General features: G+C 45.5%; 1 protein-coding gene across 1 annotated transcript in view; it reads right to left on the bottom strand.

The window, feature by feature from the left end:
- The window catches only part of LOC144098221 (calcium-activated chloride channel regulator 3A-1-like), a 1385444-nt gene that overhangs the window by 618795 nt on the left and 749366 nt on the right, over positions 1-17283 (bottom strand). The window contains exon 8 of the mRNA XM_077630719.1: positions 1726-1969. Coding sequence (XP_077486845.1) covers positions 1726-1969 — 244 coding nt within the window. The remainder of the gene's footprint in view (positions 1-1725; positions 1970-17283) is intronic.

The raw sequence follows: 17283 nt of genomic DNA on the forward strand, positions 1-17283 counted from the left end.
CCTCTAACACTAAGCCGCGTTTAATTTGAAACTTTGGATGAAGAGTACTACTTAATTGGAATGGTTTATATGATTGATTTAAACCGCAGTAGGTTCCAGCTAATACTCTGAGGCGCCCGTTGTCATTACGTTAATAGTTTCGACGTTATTTTTCACCATAAAAACCGCTAACAGAAGCTGTTTGAATAACGTTTACCCCTCTGTAATGCCAAGCGGCCCTGGGGGTATTAAGTGGAAGTATCGTTTCGCTCGACATTTACGCGTGCTCTTTAAATTCATACAATACTGCGGAATCAGGTTGTAGAAGAAAACTGTTTGCCATTAGTTTCTGTTCACCGGTAATAATTTTTCATGTAAACGAAGCAGCAGAGAACCACAAACCTGTATGTTTAACAACTTTCGTGCTGTATGTTTTGCACTCTCGATTTTCACGCATCTATTCCGGTCGAGTACCGTCGAAGATGGTGAGGTAACCGGACCGCTTGATGGCTCAAGGTGATGTGACTTTAGACGCTGAAGCTTAACTGCAATCTGGGCGTGATGAAGAGGATTCGTGCGAGAAAAAGGAGTGCAGGAAAGATGAAAAACGGAGAAATAAAAGCACGAGGGAGGACTGCTGACTAACTGACTGCTGACGCATATAGGCGCAGGGATAGTTACACCGGTTCTGAAAATCCTTCAGAGTATTGGCGTCATCTCACACATGAGCTCAAATAAAAATACTTTAAAATCATCATCATCATCACCAGCCTGACAACGCCTGCTGCAGGGCAAAGGCCTCTCCCGTTTCTCTCCAATTAACGCTGTTCACTGTCAGTAGCGGTCGCTGCATCCTTGAAATCTTCTTAAGATAATCCACCCACTTAACTTTCTGCTGCCCCTGCTACACTGCTTGCCTTCTATTGGAACCCACTCCGTTACTCATAAGGACAACGGTCATCTAACCGCATTATATGTTCATCAGAAAGAGACTGGTTCGAGTTCGGCCACAGCGCTGGTACTTGGATGGAGGCGAAATGCTGGAAAGCCATCTACTCTGCGGTGTCAGTGCAGGTTAATGAACCACAGGTGGTCGCAAATGTCCGCAGGCCTTCACTACGGCGTCCCTCATAATCTGAGTCGCTTTGGTGCGTTAAACCCTTTTACCTAAATTCATACAACCTGTAATTTAGCACTGTCGGGACACCCTTGATTTTCACCTTCTAGCGAATTCAGATTTTGCACTCTTCTTATGCTGTGCGATGTCAATGCACTTCAAAGATTCCCAGGTGGTCGAAATTATTCCGGAGCCCTCCACTACGGCGCCTCTTTCTTCCTTTCTTCTTTCATTTCCTCCTTTTTACCTTCCCTTACGGCGTGGTTCAGGTGTCCACCGATATGTGAGACAGATACTGAGCCTTTTACTTTGCCCAAAAACAAATTTTCAATTTTACCCTTGGTATGTGCTTGTTCGGAGCCAAAGGGGTGCTAAGTGGGCGTAAAATTACGAATCCTCGTTTTTCATTAAATAAGGTGATAAGCCATGACAGACGCGCACTCTCTGTGCCTTCTGCAGTGCCACGTCACTGGGTTCTAGAGCTGTAGTATAAATCAAGCGTTATGTACTATGATAATATTAAAAGAAAAATATAACCCAACTAGCCCAACTTTCCATCCTACTACGAACAATTTTTGAGGGCAACAATGACTGCTCTCGCGGCAAAAGGACCTTCTACCTCCCCTCACCAAGGCCGCTGTCGTGAAGGGGGAACTCCTGAGTGTCGTTGCCGAAGAAGGCCTGCCCTCTGGCGGCGGCGCGCACTACGGGACAGAGACCCTTTGTGAGCGACGCCATGATGAGCGCGGCGCTCGGCTCGTGGACGTATTGTGGGACGCGCACCCGCAGCACGACGGGCTCATGGGCGCAGGGCCCGCTGTCACTGCGAAGCTTCAGCAAGCTTCTGCCGGGCGGAGCCTGCGCGTATGTTACCTGCACAGAATGTAGAAAACATGAAATACATGTAAACGAAAACACGAAAGGAACAGTCAGGAGCGCCAAATATTTCCATATTCTGCAGGAAAAGTGAACGCTTTATTGAAATTTAATTATTATCACTGAGGAAATGTGCCCGCCAGCAGTATATTTCAACGCTATAAACTCACGTGTAGGAAGAGCAGACCAAGTCTCAGCAGCATGGTCCTACAGGTGCTACGCTGCTTGTGAGTTCGGAACGTGTAGTATGAACACAATGCGCAATATAAGGAAAACCAGACTCCTTCAATACCTTTTTATTGGCCGTGAAGCTTACGAGAAAGTTTGTTACAGGTCAGAAGCTGCCGAAAGGTGTGCAGCCGCAACGAAGCGGCATCAACAACGCAGGGCTATGGCACACGGTGACGCTGCTGCTATAAAAGGCTCTTGAATTCTTTTATTACTATTTCACTGACTTTTATAGTGTTAACATAGGTAAGCCACGTTTTCACAACTGATATTTTATTCACCTGTGAGTAGAAAAAAAATAGAGACAATTAAGCCTTTCATGACCAAAATTGTGGGACAAAAACTTTTACTATTGAAAAACTGTAAAGTGCTACAATAGAAATGTTGAAAGTAATGGTCTGTTCTTCCAGTATGTAGCAAAATATCTTTCATAGCGCTTCTATCGCTCGCATCGAGCAGCTAAGACTGCCGCAGAAAACTAATGGGGAAGGCTTTTGAAGAGAGCTAAACATTAGTAGCAAAAGAATGCAAGCCTGCCGACAGGAAATCTGCAGATATATTGATTGTAAAAAAAATTCCCAGCCAATATCCCTCTGTGCTGCGTCGTTTGTGGTTTTCGCGTGGGCACCTAGTGCTAATTTTCCAACAGCTCTCTGATTTACTTCTAGCCTCGACTGAACTTCTGCCCTTAAGCACAGAAGCGTATCTCCGAAAGTAAGCCCCAGCAACGTTATTCCTTTCCAAATGTCCCTCGTAGTTCATATTTGTTGTACCCCCATAATGCCAAGTGTTTCAATATCTAAGCATCTCTGCGCCCCTTTGCCGAAGAGGCCTTTTGTGCTTTTCTGTGTATATGTGCTCTTCGTGTACCCTTACCCCAAGATATTTCTATTCGTCCACTCTGGGTATTTCATCGCATTTTGTTGTAAACACCCTGATAAGTTGTGTTGTAGGAAATCATCACATCTGACTTCGTTGCGCTAAGACTGAAATTTAAAGCGTCTCTTTCGTCTCCACAATAATTAACCACACTCTGTAAATCTTCCTGGCTATCCGCTAACAGTACAATGTCGTCCGCATACATTAAACTGGTAGTCGCTAAACGACCTTTCCGCCTAATCTGTAGGACAGATTATACCCTAGATTGCTTCCTTGTAGCGTTCTTTCCATTTTTATCATATAAAGTTTGAACAGCAACCATTGTGTACCTCGACAGTTGTACTCCTTATCCCTTCCCATGTTATTTCAACTTTATTTTCTCAATATATTTCCTGTAGAAAATCAATTACATCATGACCGATACCTTCATCTTTTAATATGTTTCACAGGAGTTCGGTGTTCACATAGTCGTATGCGCCGCATATGTTAAGCAAGGCGAAATAGAGAGGTCTGTTTCTGTTTTCCGCCTTAGCTATTTCTATCCACTGGGTAAGCACGAACAGGCTTTATAACCGCGTATCCCTTCTGGGCCCATTATGAAGTTCTCCGAGTATCCAATAACTTTCTCTCCATGACTGCATTTTTATTTCACCACCTGCATTGTCAGCAGATATATAACAAATTTTATCGTAACCGGTCAAAAGCGTTTTAGTTCATCATATCGCCTTTCCCTTTATAAATCAAACTCATTTTTTTCTGTCTCGAGCTGTGCGCAATTAGCTTATTTGTTATGACTCTCTCCAATGCATTTATCAGCGATTCCTTGCTTCTTCTGCTAAGTTCATTAATCAGCTTGATTGTAATTTCATGTAGAGGTGGGGATGTGCATTTAGGAATATATGCTTGCCCTTTATCCAGGTAAGACTAAGTACTAACCTGTTTTCTATTGCGCTCTCCTGTTTTGTTCCGTCATTTGGCGAGATTAACCTAACGTCTTTTTAAATGACTAAGCTATAATTGAAGTAATGCTGTTCAAAGCGTCGTCTCCCTCCAAACTTTTTTCCTCAGCATCTTTATCTGTTCCTACTTTCTTTGATTTGTTTAACTCGGCTATATTATATGGTTCGAGAACTTCTTGGCCACCCTTTAGTTGCATCGCGAACTTCAGCCAGCCACCAATAAGAGATGATTCAGTGCAGTGGAGACCTGGGCGAGTCGGTATATGGATGCAGAAATAAAACCAGCGCAAAGGACGGTGACAGAGATCAGGAAAATAGGACGACGCTGGACTATCGACTACATTTATTTCAGAAGCGGTCACATTTACACCATTCAGTATCAAACCACGCTTGCGCACACAAGGCAGATTTACAAGAAAAGGTAGATTGCAGCATCACCGACAACCATCAGGACCGCAATCATTGTTCAACACGTTCCGTTAAGGAGTTCAAAATTCTATCTTCTTTATCGAATAGAATGACCGTCGCGTCACTCATCGATCTGCTTGTTTAATGATATGGTATGTCTCTAGAACTTCGCGTTGACTTAGTTTTACCGCGCCCAAAAAATTGCCGTTTTCTTGAAGACCGGAGTGCATTTGTGCTTCATGCAATGTTTAGGCGAATTCGCCCGTCATCTGTGGAAAGCGACCTTTCATGTTCTCTGAGAAGGGTGTTAATACAGCGGCCAGTTTGCCCGCAGAATAAAGGTATGCAGTACACTATCTGGGTGGCTCGGGTGACGTATTTGAATTTATGATTGATCGTGCACTGTGAAATTTTACTGTTCCTATCGTCAATTCTTCGGCACAAACAGGCCAATTTTCGCGGGGCTGAGAAGAAACATCGACACTGTGCCTATTAGCGACCTTCTTTATGTTGTGGGAAAGTGCGTCTATGTAAGGCATAACTTCACAATTTCTTTTGTTCTTCCTTTCTTCCGTGACCTTAGGTTTGGCTTTCCTTTTTTTTCATAAGCTTTCCATAAACACCTATGATAACATGCGTAGGAAAGCCTGCTTCTATTAGTATTTGCTCTTGCTGCAGAAAGCTTTCTTGTACAGTATGGAAGCAGCTTTTGTCTAGTGCGTTACTGAGGCATAAGGTTGCATTAGCCCATTCGGTAAGCTTGGAGTGGCAGGAGCTGTAAGGAAGTCAGACTTTCTTGGTACGTGGGGCATAGGTCTGAAAGAATGTCTATTGGAATTAAATGTTAAAACATGATTTAAAAATCTAATACGATTGTCGTCCGGGCGGCCTATAGTGCGCTGGGCATACTATCGGACTCCCTCAAGACGCTATTGTGGCCGCAGGGCAGTGCGCGCACCCGTGAGCGAACGTTGGTGAGCCTCCGTGCATTCTTCGAACTGGCGGTCTTGACGTCCCGTCTGTTCTCCGCCAGGTAGCTAAACGCAGAGACCGAACGCTCCGCGAGCTCTGCCTTGGAGGATTAACACCAGGACGGCCCAGTCCAGTTGTACTCAACATAGTGCTGTGCGCGTGCGTTTTTTTTTTTTTGCTCCATCATGAACTAATCACGCGCACAACCTGGACACATTTCTTATTGTGTAAATAGATGTAAATATTACCTCTCCCCGTATCCTCTGTTCCTGTCCCCTAAACTCTTTCATTTCAGGTCTCTATTCTGCCTGCTATCCTTTATTTCCGCTGCCCCAGCTCAGGTTCTTATGTATCGATGGCAGATGCCGGGCCAGAAAAATCTTTTCCTTCCTTTTTATTATTTATTTTAATAAACCAACTTACTACATTGCCATCTGGTAATTCATGGTTAAACGTCAATGAACTAGAGCACGAAATAAAGCAATCTAAAACACTAGCTACCATGTCCCGCAGATTCTCATTATGTAAAACTTTCAAAAGTACTAAAAAAATTATCAACACAACGGAACACCTTTGCCACATGGCTCATGTTCAACTTTTCTTTCAGTAAGGTGTCAAACTTAGACAGGTGGATGTGGGTTAAGATTGGCGCCACATATTACCCAATACAAATTCATTTTCTCTGGGCGTACACTCCAACATAAAGTCCATCATTGTGCAGGACAGGTAGGCCGTGAGAAGTTCTAAAAAACTTTCAACTGAGCAACTAAGCGGTTCTGGAACTGAACCGTGCCGGATTCTTCTATTGAGTCGCGCACTGCCTGCAGCATCTGGTCATGGGGCACTCAGTAGTACAGCTCCAGGATATCTATGAACACACCTGTATTGGCTCCGTGATCTCCTCGCTTGAGCGCCGCTGTCAAATCCTGAGAACTCCCAAAACAGGATGGGTCAAGGGGCTCCAGAGGTAGCTCTTAGACACCGTACGCCACATCGCTGAAAAAGCACCTTCGCAGGAGAGGACAAGATGCATCTCTGAAGGAGTTGATTGCCTTCTGTGGGCCAAGCACAATAACAAGAAGGAGAGAAAAGAAACAATTTGCAGCCTATAGTGGTCCACTTTCCCGTTGAAGGATTGACTTTACATCAGTCCGATAATGAAGGAAACTTGGTCGCATTGTCAAAAGATGCCTTCAATAAAAAAGATTTGGATGCTATCAACAAACCTTTCACGAAGTCCAAGAGAAGACCGATAAGAGCCAAATCTGATGTGCTAAAACTTCTCCACGAGCTCAATTTGACAGGCTTGAAAAAGCCTTGAATTCGTGCAAAGGTGGCATACTGCACGTCTGTTTCACTGCTAAAACCCACAAAATTGATTGTCCGCTGAGGATTGTAATCACAGGACGATGATCGTGGCAAAAAATGATCGGACAGCTCGTTTAATCTAAGCTTTCCACTTTGGAGCCCCTTGACCCATTCTGTGTTGAGGGTTCTCAGGATTTGACAGCGGCGCTGAAGCGAAGAGATCACGGAGCCAATACAGGTGTGTCCATAGACATCCAGGAGCTGTGCCAATCAGTTCCCCATGACCACATGCTGCAGGCAGTGCGCGACTTAAAAGAAGAATCCGGCACGGTCCAGTTCCAGGACCCCTGTGGTTGCTGAACTGAAGGTTTTCTACAACTTCTCACGGCCTATCTGCCCTCTACAATGATTGACTCTATTTGTAGAGTGTACGCCCAGAGAAAAGAAACTTGTATTGGGTGTTGCGTGGCGCCAATCTTAAGCCACATTAACCTGTCCAAGTTTGACACCTTACTGAAAGAAAAATTGGACATGAACCATGTGGATGTGTCAAAGGTGTTCCGTTATGTTGATGATTTTTTAGAAATTTTGAAAGTTTTACCTAATGACAATCTGGAAGACGTGGTGGCTAGTGTTTTAGATTGCTTTATTTCATACTCTTGCTCACTGACGCTTACCCATGAATTACCGGACGATAATCGTATTACTTTTAATTGCAATAGGCACCTTTGCTGGACCTACGCCCCACGTACGAAGAATGTCTGACTTCCTTACTGCTCCTGCCACTCCAAACTTACCAAACGGCAACCTTATGATTCAGTAGCGCGATAAAGAAAAGCTTCTTCCATACTATACAAGAAAGCTTTCTGCAGCAAGAGCAAAGACTAATAGAAGCAGGCTTTCCTACGCATGTTATCAAAGGAGTTTCTGAAAAGCATTTAAAAAAAATTAAAGCCGAACATAAGGTGACAGAAGAAAGTAGGGACAAAAGAAAGTGTGAAGTTATGCGTTACGTAGACGCACTTTCACACAAGATAAAAAAGGTCGCCAGTAGGCACGGTGTCGATGTTGTCTTCTCAGCCCCGCGAAAACCTGCCGGTTTGTGCAGAAGAATAGACGATAGTAATAATAAAATTCCACTGTGCACGATCAATAATGAATTCAAATACGTCACCTGTGCAACCCAGATGGTGTACTGCAGAAATTTATCCTGCGAGAATATGTACATCGGGCAGACTGGCCGCTGTCTTATCACCCGGCTCAGAGAACATGAAAGGTCGCTTTCCACAAATGACGGGGCGAATATGCCTAAACATTGCAGGAAGCACAAATGCACTCCGCTCTTCAAGAAAGCTGCAATTTTTGGACGCGGTAAAAATAAGATTCAACGCGAAATTCTAGAGGCATACCATATCGTTAAACAAGTAGATGGATGTGTAAGTGACACCACGGTTAGTCTATTAGATAAATAAATTAGATTTATGAACACCTTAACGTAACGTGTCGTACAATGATTGCAGTCCTGATTTTGTCAGTGATGCTGCAATCTACCTTTTCTTTTAAATCTGTCATATGTGAGCAAACGTGGTTTGATACTGAACGGTGTAAATGTGACCGTTCCTGAAATAAATGCAGTCGATATTCCAGCGTCGTCCTGTGTTCCTGTTCTTTGTCTCCGTCCTTTGCGCTGGTTTTGTTTCTGCAAGCAATAAGAGAGCTGCTTTATTTTAGCATGAATGACGACCTACACTTTCTGTTGATTTGTCGATCAGATTCCCATGTTTCTCCTATTTCTTCTTCAGATTACTGCGCCCTCTTTGCTCCTCTGTGTACCCTTGAAGCCACCCGTGGTGGTTCAATTGGCGTCTCAGTTTCCTTATTCCACCAGCTTCATGGCTTCTTTCCTAACCAGCGGTTTACCTTGTTTACTTGATTCATTTATGCACTATTGAGTAGTTGTAACTGACGATACTATCACACCAGTGCCGTGGGGTATCTCTCTATTGCTTCCTCTATGCCGGCTGCTATTAGCGCTATTTGTTCGTCGTTTACTTTTGCGTTCTCTTTTTGCTTCTATGCATTTCTCTTTAGATCAGAGCTCCCAACTGCAGACTAATACGCTTATCACTCCGCCAAAGTTATCATCTCATGGGCGACACCTCTTATGCTTCATGGGAAGTCGAACAAAAACGGGTCAATGGATCGAACCGCCGATGCATTTTATATTTGCAAGATGAGGACGGAGTGCACGTTAGAATAATTCGGTATTGATTACATTTTGCTTTGTACAACGAGGGAGCACTGCGGTTGTAAGCGGTGTGATCCAAAGGTCGCCGCTCTTCTTTGGGCTCCTAAATTCCTACGTGAACGCTGATTACGTGCACCACACAAAAACGCAAGTGTTTCTGGCCATTATGCTCTCAGATGGCATCGTGCGACGCGTGCAAACCGAAGTGACAGTGCTGAATTACTTTTTAGAAGCTCGGTGCTTGTTCGTGTAACGGCTATGAGTGTGCAAAGTTCCATTCTGCGGGGGTGCGAGCGTCACAGAGTTTACACACAGTGTGCACAAGGAAGACGACTTGTACGGCTACGATGCACCGAGAAACATAATAACAACTTCAGCAAACTAAAGGTAGTTTGTGTGTACTGCAGTGGCGTAGCCAGACATTTTGTTCAAGGGGGGCTCATGTTGCAGCGCGGCCTCCTCCTTATAGAAATTGTAGAGTGATCAAATGCATTGCTACTATCAATGCTATTGCGTATTAGATCCTGCAAACAAATTCTTGAACGCTATGCATTTTCAAGACAAGTAATAGAGTTAGAGCTGACCAACCACGACTCACCATTCTTTGTTCAGTGCCAGGGACAGGTTCATACTAGCTGAACCCTTAATGTTCGTATTCACTTAGTTCTCTGTGACTGCGCATAAAAATCTAGCACCAGTGCTTTGTGTTTCTGTTGTACTGCAAACTCACTGTTACTAGCAACAAATGTGCATGCGTTATAACATATTGTGTTCTGTAAATTCTGTGTGGTTATTGTTTGTGCTCTTTACAACTGCAGTGCCACGGGCTACAAATATGGTAAACATGGACCGTCGGTCTCCCACATCGACCCAACAAAGAGCAGCACTTTGGAACCAGCAGCCCAAGACGAGAAACGAGAATGGATTCGCTGAGGCGGTGGAGGGTCGACATCGCGCAGGCATGTACCATGCTTAATTGCAAACCAATCTGTAATCACACTATGTGTTCGGTTTTTAAAACCATAATTCAAGGCCTTCATACAGCCTGGTTTAAGTGGTACTATGTCGGCCTTCTTATGCCTTTGCTGTTGCTCCGATCCCTGAGCACAGTCGTGTCTGATGTATACTAGTGCATTAGTGACATCTGAAGAACAATCTCGGAATTGGTTTGAGATTAGTAATACATCACCTTGCGTAACCTGTATTTTCTATAACTGGGAAAGTATCTCAAGATGTACGCAAGCTTGTAAATAGGTGCATTTTTCGATACTATCCAGCAGAGAAGTGAAATATAAGGAAATCAGTCTGAAGGAAATCCTCAGCTGATGCCACAGTTCTAGATAAGAAGATTTGCCTTTTACAAAGAAAGCAGCACTTTTCAAAAATATAGGTAACATTAAGACATCCCCACATGTTTTCACATGTGTACTGTCCAGCCTTGGAAGGTACCTTGGTAAATTGGCAGAACGTGATCGGCTGTTGTATTCGTCTCTGTAAATGCTTTTAATTTCAGGTCTGATACATGCTTGATTAATTCCATAATTTCCTAATTTTTGCACCCCAATCTTTCATTGGTGCAGGCTGTAGATCACAGGAGAGCAGCATTGAGGCCAGCACTCACAGCGGCAGATGAGTGCCAGGCACGCGCCATTGAGAGCATGGCTGAATCAAAAGGGTTGCACAACAACCAACTGATCCCTCGGTGATACGAGGCGCAAGAGTGGACAGGACGAACGAAGAACGAACACAGACAAGCGCCTTGTTCGTTCTTCGTTCCTCCTGTGCACTCTTGCGCCTTGTATCTTCGAGTCATGCACCAAATCGCCCAGCAGTCGATTCTTCTGAACAATTGATCCCTGTCGTGAATGTGCTGCGTGAGCACTACATTCACGACAGGGATCAGTTGTTCAGAAGAATCGAGTCATGTAACAACTAGCCCCTCAGTCGATTGTTCTAAACAATTGATCCCTGTTGTGAATGTACTGGTGACACAGCATAGTCACAGCGCCTAAGATTGACGGTGACAAAAATTGTTTTTTCTTTATTCAAGATTTGAATAAAAGAATGTATTGTGGATACTAAGACTGCTGAAATATGCGTCGACGTATCTGGAACAAAATGTGCCTTAATATACTCTGAAGGCTTCGAATCACAAAAATAAAACTTGCAGTATGTTCGATCGAGAAGAAAAGTCTCCTGAACACACAATCATGAATCAAAGCCGAAAGCTTCGTTGTTAGGCAGTTGGTCCAAGCCAGCTTTTCCAATTTGTAGTCGTACTTGGTCACTCTAATGCAGGGCAGTGAAACTATATGTTTAATCGGTGATGTGCCACCAATAATGCTCTCCTGTGTCCTGGAGACTCCTGACCCTGACAGTGCATGTCATTGTAGTGTTTGTTCCTTCTCTGTCCAAGAATGCATATTAAAGACAACTGTATGAAGAGAGCACACACATTTAAAATAAAAACATTAGCAACGAGAAGAGATGGAACGCGCGTGTTCAGAATAAAAAGTCTAGCAACACAGCAGTAAAGGGCATTTTTAACAGCCATATATAAAAGCATGATCACATGCTTTTATCTTTAGACTTTGCTTTAGAGCCAAAAAAGGTGACGCGCATGTTGCTGATTAATGTCTGATCATCAGATGTCATTTTATGTCTAACATACTATGTCTAACTCTTGGCAATGTCCCTTTGCTGTATCCATTTTCAAACGGTGGCATTCGATTTCGCCCTTGTGTGGCTCATATGTAGTGTTAGTTTCATAAGCTAAGAAAAGTAATCATGCACTTTGTCGTTTCGTGTCGCAACACAAGCTGCATGCTTTACATCATCTAGCACCATGTGATGCTACTCTTTATGGAGCGATTTAACCGACATGCCGGCAGACATGATCAGAAAGAAATGCATGAGAGGAAGACAACCAAAGGTGGATTATGTGAAAAAACGAAGGAATATGAAAAAGCAAAGTCTCGACAAACCTCCCAAGGCGCTGTTTGGAAGGAACAAGATTCAGCACTTCCAACTCCGAGTGCACAACAGACTATGGTGTGAACATAATGTGTTAAGTAAAAACAAACAGCATAAACTTCTCCGCAGAATTTGTTGGCAGCCAGTGCCTCACCTAGCAAATTAACTGCTCTTTTGAATACAATTGTTCATGAGTTTAGTGTGACACAACATATGATGTAAAATAAAAGTAAATTCTTTAAAATATAGGTATTCTTCGGACGGTCATTGCCCCCGCCGCGGTGGCTCAGTGGTTAGGGCGCTCGACTACTGATCCGGAGTTTCCGGGTCCGAACCCGACCGCGGCGGCTGCGTTTTTATGGAGGAAAAATGCTAAGGCGCCCGTGTGCTGTCCGATCTCAGTGCACGTTAAAGATCCCCAGGTGGTCGAAATTATTCCGGAGCCCTCCACTACGGCACCTCTCTCTTCCTTTCTTCTTTCACTCCCTCCTTTACCCTTCCCTTACGGCGCGGTTCAGGTGTCCAACGATACGAGACAGATACTGCGCCATTTCCTTTCCCCCATAACCAATTATTATTCGGACGGTCCTTCATATATACATTATTTTTTGTGATGCTCTCCTCTACCAGAGAGAGCATTGCATGAGCAGGCAGATTTTAACCTCTTCAGATGTGTTCGTCCTCAATAGGGAGGCCCATTTTTCCAACTAGAGGTGTTTGTAAGGAGCAAGACAGCGCTCCACATAGTTGAAACCTTCGCCAATAATAATTATGCAAACTTTGGGGTCATCACATATCAGCATCATGACAACATTACCCTTAAGATCCCAATTGTATTTCATTCTTTGGACTCATTAATGCCCCAATGTTCGTTACGTAAACAAGTCAACTAATTGGAGGCAAATTATAAAGTATTCACGCTTGGAAAACAAGAAACAAAAAGTGACACACAACTGCTGGAGCTACCGTAAGGCATAAAGCGATTCATTTAAAAAAACGGATCCCTGAATTATAATTTTGTTTTATGAAAGGGATCCACAGCAGCGATTAAAACGAAGATTAATCGACTCGGATGATCAGGCGGTAATGGCTATTTCGACAGGATGTTTGAGCCCAAGAGGACCCCAGGAAAAAAAATATGTGCCGAAAATCTGCCTGCGGGATCTTTCCCACCCTCCTCAGGAAGGGGGCGGGAGATGACCTTCCCTTTGTTTCCTCACAAGACGCGAGCGACGGTGGTCAGATGACCGGGGAAGAGGGAAACGGCGCATTCCCGAAATTAACCGTGACTGACAAGTGCCTGCGTTTGGATGGGCGTAAAGCTTCGAACAATGTAGCAGCGGACACCCGAATCCTCCTTGCCCATTCCCATGGGACTCCGTGTGCTATTTGCGGAGACTTCTGATCGGTTCCTCGTGTTCAATGGGCTACCGCCTTGTGAAAGGGGTGGAGCCTTAGTGTATTTAACGAGCATCCTGAGCCGGAACGAACGCTCTGGCCCTTGGCGACAAGGCTCATCCAGTCGCTCGACGCTATGAACTCTTATTTCTTGACTGTTTGTTCTTTCTTCATGAAATATGTAATAAAGTTTCCGTAAGGGCCAGCAAACATACTTGTGTTTTCGTTCCAAAATGTCAAGCTTCCATCCTTCCTCATCTCATCTCCGACAAAACAACGCTACCCTGCATAAAAAACAACTGTTCACGATACCCGAGCCGTAACAACTGGTGGCAGCGGTGGGATGCTGCTACCCGACCCATAAGAACTGGTTGCCCTTGGCGGGATTCAAAGTGGGCGCCCCAACAACTGTGGATCAGTGATGGTGATCTGAATCTACATACGCAATCTGCATGGAGGCTACGGGACTGACGGCGTCAGCCATACTCGACAGGGTGAGTGCCCGATGTTTGCCACTCATTTCGCCAGACCGCACCAGCACAGGCAGATGTTAGGTGGGCAATTTTGATTTTCTGGGGACTGAAAATTTGGCATTTTTGTTTTGATCGGTTCCAACTGGAGCTTGTAATTTAGTGGGGATTAGCGACACAAGGTGTGATCCGCGATGGATAAGTTCTATGTAGAGGACCTCCTTGAAATTTTGGAAGATCTCGGCATTCCAGTATGGCCCACTAAAACAAGAGAAGCGATTTTGGACATTATGCGGGCGGAGCTGGTAACAGTCGTGGAGGCAGACGAGACATTGAAATTGATTCTGGGGCGAAGGCACTGCGAAGAGAAGGAACAGGAAAAGCGTCGACTTCGAGAGGCACCAGAATTGCACGAAAGAGGATTAGAGGAGAAGTGTCGCGAGAGACAAGCTGAACTAGAAATACTAGAGAGAGAACTAGAGAGATAAAGAGAGAAGAGAGTTCAGTTGCAAAATTGGGAAAGAGTAAGAGCACGTTTGAGAAATTTCCAAAAAGCAGAAAATTTCAGAAATTTCCCCGTAAGATTAGAGCGGGGATTTGCGCTAAGGAGAAGCTGGACCAGAGCTACTGGTCAACGTTGTTGTTCGCCATTCTCCCATGTGATGTCGGCGGCGTACTAGCACGCCTGTCCGACGAGGCGGCCGACAACTATGAGACTGCGAAGAGCGCACTTCTCGGGTACTTTGGAATTGAAGTCTAGAGTCTGACGAAAACCCGTCGGGTCGGGATGATACATGACGAAAGTAGAAGGTGCCGACCAAAGAAAGATGACGTTTCGGCTCCCCCACGGGAGCCTTGTTCACAATGAGGTATAACGTAGCTTTTTCGTTTATTTATACAAGGCGCATTAGCGAACCCAAGCACCTGGCGTAGATTGGGGGCGTTTCCGTCATTTCAATTAGGCGTGTGCGCTTTCGTCTGAATAATCAGCGATTCCAGATAGAGCTGCGACTTCCTGTTCCTTTCTCTGGCGATAACACGCGCCTCTGCCCAGTTGATGTCGCGTGCGGCGGACACCGAGTGCTCGGCAAGCGCATTTTGATGCCGATTGACCTTGCCGTGGAAGTATGCACCGCCACCTTTGAATCAGACCCATCACTGCCAGAAAGAACTCCGATAGATCTGCATGGCCTGACCCGCCTTCTCAGATTCTGCCTGTAAAAGACGTAATTCACTTTTGAGGATGTCCCGTTCAGGCAGATTCACGGAACCGACATGGGTGCATCAATTTCCGAGACAGTCGCTAACTTGGCCATGGAGGAAATCGAAGGCTCTGCTCTTGCGTCCTTCACGCCTGCCCCAAAAGTGTTCCTGAGGTACGTGGACGATTGGTTTTGCATCCTGAAGAAAGAAGCATTTCATGGCTTTAACATTCACCTGAACAGTCTGGAGCCTAGGTTACAGTTCACCATTGAAGAGGAAATCGACGGCCGCCTTCCGTTTTTAGATATAATCGTTTCCAGACAGACCTCTAGTCTAAATTTCACCATTTACCGAAAACGCACGCACACCGGCCAGTACCACCATTTTAAGTGCGTTCACCCTGATTGCAAGAAACGTTCTGTGGTGTCATCGCTCCTCCAACGAAAATAATCTGCTGCAAAGACCGGATTGCTGACGATGTGCTCGTACGGCGTGACTTGTCCACCTGTGGCTACCCTGTACACGCCATGGACTCTGTAAAGCGGAATATGGAACGTCACAGGCTGCAAGAAAATCGAGCTACCCAGAAACGAGCCGCGTTTCCCTATGTTCTTGGCATCAGCGAACATTTGGCGCGCATATTATGGTCCTACGAAGTTAAGAACGCGCATGTGCTAGCTGGGAAACTGAGGAGTCAGCTTGTGCACGCCAAAGACAAGCTGAAGAAGGAAACGTTCCCAGGTGTCGTGTATTCGATACCATGTGCGGGCTGCCCATCTCTGTATATCGGCGAGTCGGGTGACTTTGAGCGAAGAATACATGATCACAAACCGGAGCGCAGATCAAAATGCGCATGCCGAGCACTCGGTGTCTGCCGCACACGTCATAAACTGGGCAGAGGCACAGGTTATTGAAAAAAAGGGACAAAAAATCACTATACTATCTGGAATCGGTGATTATTCAGAAGACAGCGCAAACGCTTAATCGAAATGACGGAAACTCGCCCCAATCTATGCCAGGCGCCTTGGTTCACTCTTGCGCCATGTATAAATAAACGACGAAGCTACGTTATGCCTCAAGGTGACGAAGGCTCCCGTGGAGCAGCCGAAACGTCATCCCCTCCTTCCTTTTTTTCGAGGCCTTATACTTTAGTCATGTACATTGGAATTAGTTGGGAATTAGACTCCAGTACGAAGTGATGGAAGCGGGAAGCGCTCCAATCAGTGTTTCAGCGACCAGCCTAGGAACCCCGCATGGTCAGCTATAGCACAAAGACGTTGCTCAGGGGAGTAACGAGAGGGCAGCATTACGCCCAATAAAGAGCGCTAGTTCCGCAGCTGCAGAGGCAGCATTTGTCGATTTAGAGGCAGACTCCAAAGTACGATGTGAAGGAAGCGGGCAGCGCTCCAATCAGTGTGTCAGTGATCAGCCTAGGAACCCCGCTTGGTCAACTAGGCACGCAGACGGTGCTCAGGGGAGTAACGAGAGGGCAGCATTACGCCCAGTAAAGAACGCTAGTTCCGCAGATGGAGAGGCAGCGTTTGTCGATTTAGAGGCAGACTCCAAAGTACGAAGTGATCGAAGCGGGCAGCGCTCCAATCAGTGTGTCAGCGGCCAGCCTAGGAACCACGCTTGGTCAGCTATAGCACAAATACTTTGCTCAAGGCAGTAACAGGAAGGCAGCATTACGCCCAATAAAGAGCGCTAGTTCCGCAGCTGCAGGGGTAGCATTTGTCGATTTAGAGGCAGACTCCTAAGTACGAAGTGATGGAAGCCGGCAGCGCTCCAATCAGTGTGTCAGCGACCAGCCTAGGAACCCCGCTTGGTCAGCTATAGCACAAAGACGTTGCTAAGGGGAGTAACGAGAGGGCAGCATTACGCCCAATAAAGAGCGCTAGTTCCGCAGCTGCAGAGGCAGCATTTGTCGACTTAGAGGCAGACTCCAAAGTACGAAGTGATGGAAGCGGGCAGCGCTCGAATCAGTGTGTCAGTGACCAGCCTAGGAACTCCGCTTGGTCAACTAGGCACGCAGACGTTGCTCAGGGGAGTAACGAGAGGGCAGCATTACGCCCAGTAAAGGAGGCTAGTTCCGCAGCTGCAGAGGCAGCATTCGTCGATTTAGAGGCAGACTCCAAAGTACGAAGTGATGGAAGCGGGCAGCGCTCCAATCAGTGCGTTAGCGACCAGCCAAGGAACTTCGCTTGGTCAGCTAGGCACACAGACGTTGCTCAGGGGAGTAACGAGAGGGCAGCATTACGCTCAGTA

The sequence above is a fragment of the Amblyomma americanum genome, chromosome 7 (genome assembly GCF_052857255.1).
Source record: "Amblyomma americanum isolate KBUSLIRL-KWMA chromosome 7, ASM5285725v1, whole genome shotgun sequence".
NCBI lineage: Eukaryota > Metazoa > Arthropoda > Arachnida > Ixodida > Ixodidae > Amblyomma > Amblyomma americanum.